Genomic DNA, 16,865 nt, shown 5'->3' on the forward strand with positions numbered 1-16,865 from the left:
CTGTGACATAATATATGATCTATTTTTGAGAAGGATCCATGTGCTGCTGAGAAAAAAGTGTAACTGCTTGATGTTGGGTGGTATATTCTATATATGTCAATTAAGTCTAGGTTATTAATTGTGTTATTGAGTTCTATAGTTTCCTTATTCAACTTTTGTTTGGAAGATCTGTCCAGTGGCGAGAGAGGTGTGTTGAAGTCTTCCATAATTATTGTACGGTGGTCTATTAGACTCTTGAACTTGAGAAGAGTTTGTTTGATGAACATAGCTGCACCATTGTTTGGGGCATATATATTTATGATTGTTATGTCTTGTTGGTGTATGGTTCCCTTGAGCAGTATGTAGTGTCCCTCTTTATCCCTTTTGATTAACTTTGGCTTGAAATCTATTTTATTTTATATGAGTATGGACACTCCTGCTTGTTTCCGAAGTCCATATGAGTGATATGATTTTTCCCAACCTTTCACCTTCAGTCTATGTATGTCTTTTCCTATCAAATGCATCTCCTGTAGGCAGCATATTGTTGGATCTTTTTTTTTGATCCATTCTACTATTCTACTAGCTTGTGTCTCTTAATTGGTGAGTTTAAGCCATTAACATTTAGGGTTATTATTGAGATATGGATTGTTCTTCCAGCCATATTTGTTTATTTATGTTACTTAACATGGTTTGTTTTTCCTCTTTGATTATTTTTTCCCTTTACTGTACTACCTCCCACTGTTGGTTTTCATTGTTATTTTCCATTTCCTCTTCCTGTGATGTTTTTCTGAGGATGTTTTGAAGAGAGTTTTCTAACTGCAAATTCTTTTAACTTTTGTTTATCGTGGAAGTTTTTAATTTCATCTTCCATCCTGAAGCTTAATTTCGCTGGATACACAATTCTTGGTTGGAACCCATTTTCTTTCAGTGTTTGAAATATGTTGTTCCAGGATCTTCTAGCTTTCAGAGTCTGTTTTGAAAGATCAGCTGTTATTCTGATTGGTTTACCCCTAAATGTAATCTGCTTCCTTTCTCTTGTAGCTTTTAAAATTCTCTCCTTATTCTGTTTGTTGGGCATCTTCATTATAATGTGTCTAGGTGTGGATCTCTTATGATTTTGCACATTCGCTGTCCTGGGATTCTGTCTCATTCTTCAAGTCTGGGAAGTTTTCTCGCATTATTTCGTTGAACAGATTGCTCATTCCTTTGGTTTGGACCTCTATACCTTCCTGTATCCCAGTGACTCTTAAGTTTGGTCTCTTTATGTTATCCCATATTTCTTGGATGTTCTGCTCATGGTTTCTTAAGAGTCTTGCTGAGCTGTCTATGTTCTTTTCAAGTTGAAATACTTTGTCTTCATTGTCTGATGTTCTATCTTCTAAGTGTTCTACTCTGCTGGTAGTATTCTCATTTGAGTTTTTAATTTGGTTTATTGCTTCCTGCATTTCTAGGATTTCTGTTTGTTTTTTATAACCTCTATTTCCCTGTATAGTTGATCTTTTGCTTCTTGGATTTGTTTGTGTAATTCATTGTTGAAGTGATCTTTCATTGTCTGATTTTGCTGTCTAATGTCTTCCTTGAGACTCTAGATCATCTGAAGCATGTATATCCTGAATTCTTTATCTGACATTCCATCTGCTGCAGATATTACCTCTTCTGAAGTTGAGTTGACCTGCATTGCTTGTAGTCCTTTCTTTCCTTGTCTTTTCATACTGCTCGCGTTTCTTTCTGCTTGGTGAAACTGTTGTGTTATTGAATTTTCCCCCTATATATTTATATTGCTCTTGTATAGTTGCAAAGTCTCCCGTGAAGGCGCGGGTGGCGGCTGTGCTCCTCCTCCAATTGGGGTGATCTGTCTATCATGCCAGCGGGCCGCTGGGCCCCTTCTCTGTTTCGCGTGGTCTGCCTACCTTGCGGGCAACGGCTGGGCCCCTCCTCCAATAGGGGTGATCTGACTACCATGCTCTCAGGCCGCTGGGCCTGTTCTCCAGGTTGCAGGTCTGCCTACCTTGCAGGCGCAGGCGGCGGCTGTGCCTCTCCTCCAATTGGGGTGATCTTTCAACTAGGCCGGCAGGCCATTGGGCCCCTTCTCCGGGACGTGCGGTCTGCCTACCTTGCGGGTAGCAGCTGGGCCCTTCCTCCAGTTGGGGTGATGTGTCTACCACGCTGGCGGGCTGCTGGGCCTGTTCTCCCGGTCGGTTGCAGGTCTGCCTACCTTGCAGGCGCGGGCGGCGACTCTGTCCCTCCTCCAATTGGGGTGATGTGTCTACCACGCCGGCGGGCCTCTGGGCCTGTTCTGCCGGTCGGTCACAGGTCTGCCTTCCTTGCAGGTGCGGGCGGTGGCTCTCAAAGGATATATTTTTTAAAAAATATTTTTTAGTTATACATGGACACAATATTTTTATATTGCTTATTTATTTTTATGTGGTGCTGAGGATTGAACCTGATGCTTCTCATGTGTGAGGCAAGTGGTCTGCATCTGAGCCACAACCCCAGCCCAAAAGGATATATTTTTATTGGTACATTATAATTATGCATAATAGTAGAGTTCATTATGCTGTACTTGTACATGTGAATAGCATAATTTGATCAGTCTCATTCCGTAGTACTTTTCCTTCCCCTCACTCCATTCCTTCTTTCCTTCCTTCCTTAGGGCACTTAACCACTGAGTCACATCCTCAACCCTTTAAAAAATTTTTTATTTTGAGACAGGATCTCACTAAGTTCCTTAGCCCTTGCTAAATTGTTGGGGCTGGCTTTGAACTTAAGGTCCTCCTTCAACATTCTGAGCCCATGGGATTACAGGTGTATACCACCAGGCCTGGCTAGTAACTTTCCTTTCTAAAGAGATAGTTTTTAAATAGACACTTAAAATATTTGTTGTCTTCCAGGCATTATTCTAATCGCTTATATTTTTAAACAAATATTTAATTTATGTACTGCTTTTAGCAACCTAAGGCTGGCTTTGAACTAGTGATTCTCCTGCCTCAGCCTCCCAAGCTGCTGGGATTACAGGTGTGTGCCACCATGCCCAGGTAGAATTCATTTTTTACTGCTTTCCTCTTTGCTTATATGAATCTCTTAAGAATTAAGTGAGAATTAACATTCCTACCATCACACTCTACCTTACATTTAAATTCCTAGTATAGTAGCATGGACCAGAATATTTTTTTTTTTTTTTTTTTTGGTACTGGGGATTGAACCCCAGGGGTGCTTAGCTGAGCTACATCCCCAGCCCTTTTAAAAAAATATATTAGAAACATGGTCTAGCTGAGTTGCTAAGTGCCTCCCCAGCTGCTGGGATTACAGGCATCTGTGCCCCCTCGCCTGGCTCTGAATACCTTTTTTAACTCTAGACCTCACTTCTTATGAATATATGAAATGGAGCAAAAATAGAAGGACTGATCTCATGGTGGTTATGGTGGTTGAACTAGTCTTTGTCTCTTTGTTTGGTATCCAGAAGTTTTATACCCCAAGGCCATGCCTCAGGGTAAAATTTAGAATGGGTGAAGGTTGTTTCATTCTTATATAAATGGTAGAATTGGGACTGAAAGATCTAAGCTCTGGCATGTTCTCATGTAGATTAATTTGAGAAAAAGCTTCTTGTACAAGATATAAATCTGGAAATTGATTTTCTTTAGAAATTTATGGTATTGTTCTTAAGAAAGTCTTAATTATATATATTCCATATTTTATAAACATATACTGTAGAAAGTCCGAAATGCATGTTTTCTAATTTGAAAAGCAGTCTTTACAGGATATGATTTTTCAAATGTGTAGTATTTCACCTAATGAGTGGTACTGAGGACTTTGTGGATCATCTGAAAGCAAGTGTGGACAAAGGAAAAATTGACCTTTTTCTGACACCTGGTGGCAGCAACTGAGCATTGTAAATGTCCTTGGCTTGCTTTAGATTTAATCTAGTTTGGGGAACTCTTTAACACTTACCATAGTGCTCCCTATTCTTTTTGTTTTTCTTCTTCAAATATGAGTAAATTTGTTCAAAATGAACACAAAAAAGATTGTATGGAAATTCTCTGCATAGTAAAATTTTCAACCCTCAACCTTTTATTATTTATTTATTTATTTAAAAAAATTTAAAAATATTTATTGTTAAGTTTTAGGTAGACACAATATCTTTATTTTACATTTATGTGGTGCTGAGGCTCAAACCCAGTGCCTCGTGCATGCTAGGTGAGCACTGTACCACTGAGCTACAACCCTAGCCCCTCAATCTTTTATTTTTTTAAAAAAGATTTAAAAATTTTTTGTTGTTGTTGTAGATGGACACAATACCTTTATTTATTTATTTTATGTGGTGCTGCGGATCAAATCCTGTGCCTCACACATGCGAGGCAAGCTCTCTCCCACTGAACCACAATCCCAGCCCCTTAACCTCAACCTTTTAAAACCATATGTACATTTTTATACATTTGCTGTCTACATCATTCAGGAAATTAAGAGAGTTACTATAGTATGAGGTTAATCGACATATTCTTTAATAAAATAGTATCTTGAAGAGGTTGGGAGTTGTGAATAAAATCAGACTTAAAAGCCTTGGAATAAGAATGGTCTGTTGTTGGGGCTGGGGATGTGGCTCAAGAGGTAGCGTGCTCGCCTGGCATGCATGCGGCCCGGGTTCGATCCTCAGCACCACATACAAACAAAGATGTTGTGTCCTCCTATAACTAAAAAATAAAATATTAAAATTCTCTCTCTCTCTCTCTCTCTTTAAAAAAAAAAAAAAGAATGGTCTGTTGCATTGGAACTAATATTTGATATTGTTCGAAGAATTTCTAGATGCATACTGTGCCAATGTCACACAATTGTAATGAACCTAAGAGTTATAAACCAAGTCAAAGGGTCCAGTAGTGACTGTTCAAGAGACCATCAGAAAAATGTGTCATGAAGCAAGTTCATTAGATCCAGTACACTAAGGAGACCCTCTCCCACACAATTGTGTTTCAGAGTAGGACAATTAGGATGTTTATAGGATTTTAGGACCTTGGCTGAGTCATTTTAAGGTAGGTAGCCATTGGGGATTGGGCCATTGTGGATGGATACAAGAAGGCAAGGGTTTTGAAACAAGTCTTGATATGTAAGTTGTTTAGTTGGTTTCCAAGAATCTTCTGTGTTGTATTTCCCAGATATATCCTGGAGCTAAGTCATTTTTGTACAGCCTCAGTTTGTTTAACACTAGGACAAATAAATTATATTGGATTTTGTTCTCTTTTAAAAGTAAGATCTAAATTAATTTACATGAATCATTGGTTTGTTTCAGCTTTGCCCGAAGTTTTTACATACAAATTCTACTAGTCATACTTGGCCATTCAGTGCAGTTGCTGAATTAATAGGTATGTAAATTGACATTTCATATATTATCTGTTGCTTGCACTTACAGTTTTAAAACTTTATTGAATAATAATATACGAGTGTACTTCAAAAATTTTTATCTTTAATAATATTAGTAGTAAGGCTTACCTAGCATAACAATTATGCAAAAGGGAGTCAAAATCACTGTTTTATTTTCCTTATAATATTACCCAAGTATTTCATAACATTTAGGATTCAATTTGCTAAGTTTGTACAGTGTTTATATTGAAAACATTTTCATTCTGATTATCAAAGTTAAAAATGAGAATTATGCTTCTCAATATATACTGAGTATATAATAGAGAATGTATATAATATATAGAATGGATTCGTTTTTCTGGTGTTACGAAGATTAATATGTTAGATTTGTGATAATAAATTCTTGCTTCATCCAAAAGATAGGATGAGCAGGGTCAAGGATTTTTATATATGTATGTACGTACGTATATATGTTTTGCTGTATGGGGCTTGAACCAAGAACCTTGTACATGCCAAGCAAGCACTCTACCCCAAAGCTACATTCTTGGCCCTCTGTTTTTGTTTTGAGAAAAGGTCTCACTAAATTGTTGAGACTGGCCTCGAACCTGCAGTCCTTCTGCCTCAGCCTTCCTAGTCACTGGATTATAGACGTGAACTACCACATCCATCTAGGATTTTATTTTAATAGTGTTGTAATGAACATTAAAAGAGGCAGGGTTGCAGTCAGATTTGCATTATGGGGTCATGATTCATGCAGATGAATATTTTTTAGGATTTTAGTATATGTTTTAAAAATATAGTAAAAGGACACTTTATTCTTAGGTATAATTAAATTCCTTATCAAGGAAGGATCCATGTGCAAGGAAAAGAAGGACTTTTTGAACAAGCACTTTTCTTTGTTATAGTTAGGTTTTTCCAAGTATTCCAACTAACACATGTATTTGGGTGATCCCCCCCCCCCGCCCCAATTCTTGGAGTGGGTTTGCTTTAACATTGTAGTTCTTATTTTTATGGCATCCTGCTTCCCATGACTTTCATGGCACTGTTTGGGGTATACCCCATTTTAAGTTTTTTTTTTTTTAATTTTTTTTTTAGAGAGAGAGAGAGAATTTTAATATTTATTTTTTAGTTTTCGGCGGACACAACATTTTTGTTTGTATGTGGTGCTGAGGATCGAACCTGGGCCGCACGCATGCCAGGCGAGTGCACTACCACTTGAGCCACACTCCCCAGCCCAGCATTTTAAGTTTTTAATAAAATAGTATCTTGAAGGGGTTGGAAGTAAAAAGATTATTTAATTCTAGGCTGCTTTGTAGGCAGATAATTGAAAATATCTATAATACCTATAATAAGGTCTTCAAAATATATTTTGATTGGTTAAGGAATATTCAGATGAATCACCAGTTGATTTAATTTCTGGTACCATTAAAAAATCTTGGGTTGGGGCCGTGGCTCAGAGGTAGAGTGCTTGCCTACTATACATGAGGCACTGGGTCCGTTCCTCAGCACCACATAAAAATAAAATAAAGATGTTGTGTCCACCTGTAACTAAAAAATAAATATTAAAAAAAACTTTTGTTTTTAAATGTATTCCTTTATACTTACATGGTCTAAGAGAAATGAGTTGAGCTAAACAAGGATGTTAAATATACAATAATAGAAATAAAAGCCAAAGAAACTTTTGTTAAACTGACAAGGGCTATGACTGTAGCTTATATATATGAATATGTAGCTTAACAGAAAATGGAATTGACTTTTCATTTATTTAATAAATGTTATGTACCTTCCATGTTAATTCATAGTGCTAGTTGACACTCAATTCTCAGTTTCCCTTATGATAGCCAGGCTGATCCTTCTCTTAATCTTCTCTGGGTTCAGTGATGTTTTACACTAATTTAGTGTGACAGGTACCAGTCTTTGCTCTATACTTAATATGAAGAGCTGTAGAAAGGATTAATTCTGCAGTAGACAATGAATATAGTTTCCTGTTTCCAAACCTTATGAATTCCTAAAAATTGTAGCTTTTAAAGTAGTCCTAAATGTGGTAATCTGTTGCTTGTTAAAGGATTGTTCTAATTGTTCTTTAAAATGCAAACTCAAAATTTCTCAAAACCTTTTGTGTCCCAGATAATGCTTATGATCCTGATGTGAATGCTAAACAGATATGGATTGACAAAACAGTGATAAATGACTGTATATGCTTGACATTCACTGATAATGGGAACGGTATGACATCAGATAAATTACACAAAATGCTAAGGTATGTAAAAATGTGCCACACATCTGAAGATCAAGGCTTTAAGTAGTTAAAAAATTCAATGTGTCATACTTTGTATCCTGTTTTGGTTTTTTTAAACATGAAATTTCATACACTCGGTGTGAGTGATTGCCTTCTGACCATATTTCTATTAAAACTTACCATGGGGGGCTAACTTTAAATAGATTGAGAGATTGAGAAAGCAGCATAAAGTAGTCCTAAGGTCTTGGGCTATAGGATCAGAGAATAGGATGCCAGTGTGAATCAAATGTGTCTGAAATGGAAACAGACTGTAGTATAGATACAGGGTAGAAGAAAAATTTAGAAGCATAGGCCTTTTGTTATCCCTTAAATGTTATGCTGCCAAAAGGTTTAGTTGATCCCATCATTAATCATATCACAGTAGGCTTGCTGAGAACAAGAGAATCATGAACACTTAGAGGAAGAGGTTCATGGGGTAAAATCTCAAGTCCCAGGACCCCAGATTATAACTCGGCCAACTAATTGACCAGGATGTGCCGGCAGCGAGCTCCTGTATTAGTACCTGTAATTCTTACACCCCTGTGATATAGATTTGATTTCCTTTGCTTCAGAGATGGGAAGATACATCAAGATAGATTAAAAGTAAGTGCCCAAGATGATATAGTCAGGAAGCTGAGGCCAGTATTTGGACCCAGGCTTTTTTAACTTGGTATTATACTTGCTGAATTTGAAAAAATTGAAGATTATGAGTGTTTATTTTTTAAATTTTTTCTTTTTCTTTTAGCTTTGGCTTCAGTGACAAAGTCACCATGAATGGTCATGTCCCGGTTGGATTGTATGGGAATGGCTTCAAGTCAGGTTCTATGCGTTTGGGTAAAGATGCAATAGTTTTTACCAAAAATGGAGAAACCATGAGTGTGGGCTTCTTGTCTCAGACCTACTTGGAAGTCATAAAAGCAGAACATGTTGTTGTTCCAATAGTGGCATTCAACAAACACCATATCCTTTTGATTTTGAAATAGAAGCTGTGGCGAAACTGAAAAAAATATTGGGAAGCATTCTACCCTTTTGCCTTTCTTCAGATTCTTGTTTTTTAATCACACCTATTCCAGTTTTTGTCTGTGTCAACTGCCTTTAACCCTACACCTGAAGCTCAGGGTTTGTTCTCTTTATTGGAATTGTGCTATGGAAATCCTGAATGTTAAGGTAGTTACATTTAACGTTAAATTATTTTCAAGGGCTGGGGGGATAACTTAGTGGTTATTGTGAACCTAGCATGAGTGAGACCCTGGGTTTGATCCCCAGCACCATAAAAATAAACAAACAACTTTTTCCATAGCTCTCCTTTTTATTTTAGGTTTATTATGGATTAGTAAAGACTTCTGTGGTATGACTTGAAAATTTTGCTAATGATTATGAAAAGCAAGATAACTTTAGAAAAATTTTCTGACACATTGAAATATTGGAAGGCATTAAATTAAATTAGTAATAATATTAATAAACTTAATTTTTATCCTTTCTGATATTCATTTGAAATCAAACTGTCATTTTAAAATTTTGAAAATACTTGAGAATATATTTTTCTGCTATTTATTAAAGTTAGTTTACATACTATATTTGTGAAAAGCATGTTGGTGATCTGAGTCTTTAACCAAGGACATACGTCAGATGATTAATTTAGCAGAATCAAAAGCAAGCCTTGCTGCGATTCTGGAACATTCTCTGTTTTCTACGGAACAGAAATTACTGGCAGAACTTGATGCTATTATGGGTAAGAAGGGGACAAGGATCATCATTTGGAATCTTAGAAGGTAAATGTAGACCCCAGCTAGTTGGTGACCATTTGGGAAGTAAAGTACATGTTTACGGTTGGTTTCATTAAGTACATTCATTATTACACAAAGAAGAAATACATGGAAAGGTAATTTTGGTATAGTTAATGATTTATCTTTCTCAGGATATTTTACTGAAGTCACTTTGGATTCAATTTGAAATACTAGAAAAGAATTCCTGTTTATGCCACTCAATCTCCATTAGCACTCTATTTTCAACCATTCTGCCTCTCTTCTCAAAAAAAAAGAAGAAGAAGAAGAAGACAAAAGTCCCAGGAACAAGTTCAGCTTATAGAAATCTTCCATTTTTGTCCATTAAAGCTAAGCATGATCTAGCATCATAGATGAGATTTTTGTGTGTGTGTTGCTAAACTTTATGATTCTTTATCCATTCAAGGATAAAAATATTTGTAAATAAAAGCTTTAAAATTTAAGAACAATTTGTTTCATTGAGATATCTAAAGATATACTGAACCATAGGAATAAAGCACAAATAGCAGTAAGTCTAAAGAACTTTAAAACTGCTTTGAGCCAGGCATGGTGGTGTACACCTGAACTACCAGTGACTTGGGAGGCTGAGGCAGTAGGATCACAAGTTCGGGCTAGCCTAAGCAAACTCAGCAAGACCCTGTCTCAAAATAAAAAGGACGGGGGTGTAGCTCAGTGGTAGAGCACCCCTGGGTTCAGTCCCCAGTACTGAGGGGAAAAAAAAAGTGTGCTTTTTGATGGTGTGGGGGGGTCATAAATAATAAAATTTGTGCTTTTCTGACTTATTGAATTTCCTTTTTCTTTTTTTTTTCTTCTTGCTTTTACTTCCTCGTCCTTCCTCCTGGATTTTTTTTTTCTTTTTTCAGATGTATTTCCATCTGAGGTTTCTGTTAGAGGTTTCAGAAGATCATTGTAGATTTTCATGTGCAGTTCTAAGAAATAATAGAGCTCATATACCCAGTTTTCCTAATGGTAACATCTCACAGTAGTGCTGTTGATCGTGGCAGGATATTGTCATTGATGCAGTCTAAGTAGAGGACACTTTCATCATCACCAGAATCCCTCATGTTGCCTTTTTATAGCCACACCTACATTTTCTTAATAACTGTCAATCTTTGTTCTGTCCCCTTTCTATAATTTTTTTTCATTTCACATAGTGTTATATAAATGAAATCATACAATGTAAAACCTTTTGGCTTTTTTCACTAACGTAATTCTCTTATCGTTTTACATTGCCACCAGCAATGTGTGAGTGGTAGAGTTTCCCTAATCTTTGGAATTCCTTTTATTTTATACTTGTCCCTCTCATGAAGTCTACTGGGTGTGAGTTTATTTTGTTTTTTTCCTAAGGATAGTATTTGATGCTTATCTTGTCTGAAGTTAAATTTTGCTGCTTTCTGAAAATTACTTTTACAGCTACAAAAATGCGACGGAGTTTGATTTTGAAAAGGATAAATATGACATCAGAATTCCTGAGGATTTAGATGAGGCATCGGGGAAGAAAGGGTACAAGAAGCAAGAAAGAATGGACCAAATTGCCCCTGAGAGTGACTATTCCTTGAGGGTATGTATGCAGCTCTCTTCATGGAAATGAGAAAGTCATGGAGTAAAGGAATTATTAGCAGACTTACAGTACCCCCTGTTTTTCTAAAGGTTGGCAGTGATGTCTATAGGAAAGCATTGCAGAAAGAACTGATATATAAGTTTTCATTGACCCACTGGTTGTTTCATTTGCTTAGAAAACCTTGTAATTGCAAAATCATCAGATCTAACAGTGCTTAATAGTTTTTACTATGTGCTTAGATTCTTTGAATTGACGTTGTTGGAATCAGCATATTTTATGATGGCTGTACTGATTTTTTAATTTTTTTTTCGAGGTGCTGGGGATTGAACCCAGGGCCTTGTGCATGCTAGGCAAGCACTCTATCTACTGAGCTATATCCCCAGGCCTGTACTGATTATTTTATCAAAAAATACCAAAATGTTTTAAACCATTTTTTTAAAATATTTTTTTTGTTGTAGTTGGACACAATACCTTTATTTTATTTATTTATTTTTATGTGGTGCTGAGGATCGAACCCAGGGCCTCGCATGTGCGAGACAAGTGGTCTACCACTGAGCCACAACCCCAGCCCCTAAACCAATTTTTATAATACTATAGAATACTCACTATACCTTAATTATCATCCTGAAGAGAGTATATATTAATATAGTTTTATGATAAATATCTCTTGAGATTTGACCTTAGAACTGGCTTTGATTTTTTTGTTTTGTTTTGTTTTGTTTTGTTGCTGGGGATAAAATCCAGCACGTGCAAGGCAAGCATCAGCCTACAAATGGGTATGTTTCTAGACTGAAGAAATGAAAATCTCAATTTAACAGTGTTATATAAGAATATTAAATTTCTTAGTATAAGACATGATAATAATGTTTTTGGTATATTTTTATGTGCTAAAATTTTATGTGTTAAAATTATGTAGTAACTAGAACCTGAGAATCTGTTCGACATTTACATGTTTTACCATGTGGTTTCATAATTATAAACCTATCAATTACTGTAATCTGAAATGTATTATTCTTGTTGCTGTGGGATGCCATAGCTGTTTAAAAAATCTTTCTCAAATATAAACCAGATCCAGAGGCAGCCAGGGGATTTGATTTGAATACACTAGACGTACAGTATTTTAAGATGTTAATCGTGTGTGTGTGTGTGTGTGTGTGTGTATGTTTGTGTGTGTATTGGGGATTGAACCCAGGGTCTTGTGTAAGAGGCAAACATTCTACCAACTGAGCTATTAATGAATTTTATAAATGACAAACACCACTTCTTTTGAACTTGGGAATTAGGGAAAAAAAGAAATGGTCAGTTAGGTTTGTATTGAAGCTTTCATCTTTTCTTTGTGAGTTACTCATGTATTTCCATCTGAGGTTTCTGTTACAGGTTTCAGAAGATCATGTTGTAGGGGCTGGGGTTGTGGCTCAGTGGTAAAGTGCTTGCCTAGCATGCGCTAGGCACATGGGTTCGATCCTCAGCACCACATAAACATAAAATAAAGATATTGTGTCTACCTAAAACTTAAGAATAAAAAAATATAGATCATGTTGTAACATGTTTTAGGTCTGAAGTTTGGTCAGATTTATTAAGTATCTCAACATTTATATATTAAGAACTGAAAACATACTTTGACCATAGCTCAGTTTTGAAAAAGCGCCATATTTCTCTGTTCTGCTTATGCATTGGTGCATTATTTAGAATTTTTTACTTGTCAAGCCTATATAATTTTCTCTGAATTATATTAGATCCTGCTCATTATTTTATTTTTGAATTTTAGGTCATTGGATTGTTATCTCCGTATCATTTTTTCTGACCACAGTTTAGTGAAAATAATCAAATTAGAATAATTGTACCGCTTTGAAATCTATGTTATTGCTGTTACTATTTTTTGACTCTGGGGACTTAATTCAGGGGCCTTGTATATGCTGATAAATACATGGTTTACCATTGAGTTATATACCTCCAGCTCTACAATATGTATTATTTTACTGAAATGGTGGTATGTCTGTTCTTAAAGCAAGGCGATAACTTTCTGTTTAAAGCTACATCAAAATAATGTTGAATAAACCTGTAGATAATTATTTAGAAAGTACCAATATTGTTATGTTTCTTTTAAGGCTTACTGCAGTATATTATATTTAAAGCCAAGAATGCAGATAATCTTACGTGGACAGAAAGTGAAGACACAGCTAGTTTCGAAGAGTCTTGCCTACATTGAACGTGATGTTTATCGACCTAAATTTTTAGTATCCTTTATTGTTTGACGCTGTATAGGCATGTCAATCAAGCATGCACTCCTTTGCCCCTTTTTCCTTTTTTTTTTTTCCTTGATAGGGATTCTAATTCTTTTCAACTTTTCCCTTCTTTATGCACTTCAGAGTTCATTAAAATGAAACAGTGATTTGAGGAGAGTGAGGTGTGTTTTTTTTCTTCTCAGAATTTTCCTTAACATTTTAAGACTAAAACAGTGAGAATTACTTTTGGATTCAACTGCAGAAATAAAGATCATTATGGCATAATGATGTATCACAGAAATAGACTCATCAAAGCTTATGAAAAAGTTGGATGTCAGCTAAGGGTAAGCTTTATATTTTAAAAGAATGGTCTATTTTTAATAAAAATTAGAATAATGTTATTGGGATAAAGGCAAAATTATTTTATAGTGGTTTTGCTCATGATTTTTAGACGCCAGTCTCTTAAAAATAATATTAGTATTACATTTTAATTTTGTATTAATTTCTCATTTGATCCTGAACAGTCCTGTAAGGGGAGTTAGGATATTTATTTTGCCCCTACTTTATAGATAAGAAAATTGGGGCTAATAAATAGGATGTGCAGTTTGCCTAAGATCTAACAGTGAGTGTGGATCTCAGCCATAGATGCCCTTCTTTTGCCTGCATTTGATATGGGATCAGTGATTTTTTTCTTACTGGAATGACACTGGTTAGATTTTATTAATGTTGACTGAAATAGCCTGAAAAATAGTATCTGATAGGCTATATCTTTTTAGGAGATAATTCCTAAATATATTGGGACTGTCCTCTTAAAAAATTTCCATTGTTGTAGAATTCACGTTAAGATGATGAGCTAGTTCACTATGTCTGTCTGTCCTGTACATATTTACATAGGCATTTTTTAGGGTGTGTGTGTAGCATTTTCTACGAATTCAATAATTTGAGGTTTGTAGAAACTCAATAATGAAAATAATTCTAAAAATCAACTTTGTTAAAAAAATATTTGGGGGGTGGGGTACTTGGGATTGAACTCAGGGGCACTTGGCCACTGAGCCACTTCCCCCCAGCCCTATTTTGTATTTTATTTAGAGACAGAGTCTCACTGGGTTGCTTAGTGCCTTGCTTTTGCTGATGCTGCCTCGGGAGCTGCTGGGATTACAGGCATGCACCTCCGCACCCGGGGAAAAAAGTTTTTCAGGCTAGGTGTATATTTTGCTGGGGTGGTGCTGCACCCCTGTAATCCCAGCAACTCAAGAGGCTGAGACGGGAGGATCACAAGTTTTAGGCCAGCCTAAGCAAATTAGTGAGAGTCTGCCTTATACACAAAAAGGCTAGCTCTTTTTTTATTTTTTACTTTTTTTAAATATTTATTTAGTTATCGGCATACACAACATCTTTGTTGGTATGTGGTGCTGAGAATCGAACCCGGGCCGCACGCATGCCAGACGACCGCGCTACCGCTTGAGCCACATCCCCAGCCCCTCTTTTTTTTTTTTTTTAGTTCTCTGTTTTTTGTTTTCTGTTCATCTTTATTCTAAATCCTTTGTAGAATGTTGTAAGCTCTACACAGTATAATCATGTGGATTTATCTTGAATGCTATTTGAATAGGTTGGAACTCTGCTTCACCTATTTTCATGGCATGAGCCCAGAATAGTAGCATTTTTGCAGAAGTATGTGAAAACTTTGTTGGGCTTTTCTTTGTAATTGTTAATTTCATTTGAAAATTAATGCAGAAATCTGGCAATTGTGATATGAGATATAAATGACATTTACTTAAAATGCTAATTTTCATTTGCAATTAAAATACTAGTTGCTAGGAATATTCTATAATGTGCTATTTAAGTTAATAAATTTCATTGGTAGTTAGAAATGCATTTTTGATAATATGCCTTATTTCTCTAGTGCTTTGGGATTCAAAAAAATAATCTATCTGCTATAGAATATAAATTCTTTTTCTTTTGTCATTTATGAATTTTACTTCATAGGATACAGGGCCCATTTTGCAAACACAGTTAAATTTGCATCATGGAGGCTGGGGATATAGCTCAAGTTGGTACAGTGCTTGCCTCGCATGTACAAGGTTCAGTCCCCAACACCACAAAAATAAATTTTTTTTGCATCATGTACAGTTTCTAGTTTCTAGTTCAGCGTTCAGTTTTACCTTGTAAAATTAGGCTTTTAGAACAAACATTTAATGTTTGTCTTTACCAGATGGTGGAGTGGGCCAAAATGCAGATGCTCAGACTTACCATGCTAGGTGTTGAGCAGAAAATTATGATGAGGCACAGAGCATGCCCTCAGCTCAGTTTGAGGAATATCCTTAGACCATCAAAAAGTCTTTCTGAAGACTGATGATGAGATGTCTCCATTGACTTCACTGCCTTATAAAGTCTGGGAAGGGCTCTCCAGGCAGAGCAAGCTTCTGCAAAGGAAGGGGAAGAAGTTTCTGAGAGTGTAACATCATGAAGAACAACTTGTGTGGCTGAACCATATTGTAATTGGGGAACAAAGTAATTGGAAAGACAGGAAGATGAAGCTGGAAAGAAGGATGACAAGAACTACAAATGAAAGGGGTCTTGTTATGACCGTGGTTTACTGGTGGTCTGAAATGAAGAACCATTGATGTTTTTTGTTGTTGTTTGGATTTTTTGTGGCAGTAGGGATTGAACCCAGGGTTTTATACATGTTAGGCAAGTTCTCTACCACAGAACCCTTTCTCCAAACCCCCTTCCCTCACCACTTTTTAAAAAAATTTATTTTTGAGAAAGGGTCTCGCTAAGTTGCCTAGGCTGACCTTTGAAGTTGTGGTCTTCCTGCTTTAATTCTCAAAGCTAGGATTACAGGCATGCAATACCTTGCCTGTCTCCACTATTGACTGTACTAGGGCTCAAATCCAGGGTCTCATGCATGCTAGGCAAATCACTGAGCCACATCCTTAGACCCCACTGATGGCTCTGAACAGAGCAGAATTGTGATTAGATTTACATGGTTTAATTAATAACTTTACAAAAATTTTTATTTTATAAGTTACATATTCTTCCATTTCCATTTGTAAGTAGACTCAGAAATAAGCTATAATTGTGAACAAAATATACTTGTTAATAGCATGTAAATATCAGAATTCAACAGTTAATTTGAATTGATTAATTTTAGCTAGTATAGTTTCAAAAAATAACTGGTGTGCTGGGCATGGTGATGTGTGCCTGTAATCCCAGCAGCTCGGGAGGCTGAGGCAGGAGGATTATGAGTTCAAAGCCAGCCTCAGCAAAAGCAAGGCATTAAGAAACTCAGACCCTGTCTCTAAAGAAAATACAAAATAGGGATGGAGATGTGGCTCAGTAGTTGAGTGCCTCTGAGTTCAATCCCTGGTTACACCCCCGTCTGCCCCAAATAACTGGTGCAAGTGACCTAAGTTTTTATTTCATCATATTGGCAACTGGTTACATTTTTATTTTTGTTTTTGTTTGACATGGGGTTTCTCTGTTATCCTCCTGTCTCAGTCTCCCAAATGCTGGGACTGAGGACTTCACAGACTATATATGCCAGAATTTTTGCTAGGCATTGCAGATACTGAGATGAGATACTTCTTCTTTTTTTTTAATGAGTTACCTCTTGTTTCTCCTGTCTTAAGAAATTGCATCCTGGGCTGGAGATGTGGCTCAAGCGGTGGCATGCTCGCCTGGCA

General features: G+C 36.3%; 1 protein-coding gene across 1 annotated transcript in view; it reads left to right on the top strand.

Moving 5' to 3' along the window:
* The window catches only part of Morc3 (MORC family CW-type zinc finger 3), a 48,258-nt gene that overhangs the window by 12,925 nt on the left and 18,468 nt on the right, over window positions 1-16,865 (top strand). Inside the window, exons 2-8 of the mRNA XM_058577242.1 lie at window positions 5,261-5,333; window positions 7,459-7,591; window positions 8,355-8,568; window positions 9,233-9,381; window positions 10,807-10,954; window positions 13,063-13,191; window positions 13,404-13,523. Of these exons, the coding sequence (XP_058433225.1) occupies window positions 5,261-5,333; window positions 7,459-7,591; window positions 8,355-8,568; window positions 9,233-9,381; window positions 10,807-10,954; window positions 13,063-13,191; window positions 13,404-13,523 (966 nt within the window). The remainder of the gene's footprint in view (window positions 1-5,260; window positions 5,334-7,458; window positions 7,592-8,354; window positions 8,569-9,232; window positions 9,382-10,806; window positions 10,955-13,062; window positions 13,192-13,403; window positions 13,524-16,865) is intronic.

Source organism: Marmota monax, unplaced genomic scaffold (assembly GCF_021218885.2).
Source record: "Marmota monax isolate L192 unplaced genomic scaffold, Marmota_monax_Labrador192_F-V1.1 WCK01_AAM20220418_F8-fsc00125, whole genome shotgun sequence".
Lineage (NCBI taxonomy): Eukaryota > Metazoa > Chordata > Mammalia > Rodentia > Sciuridae > Marmota > Marmota monax.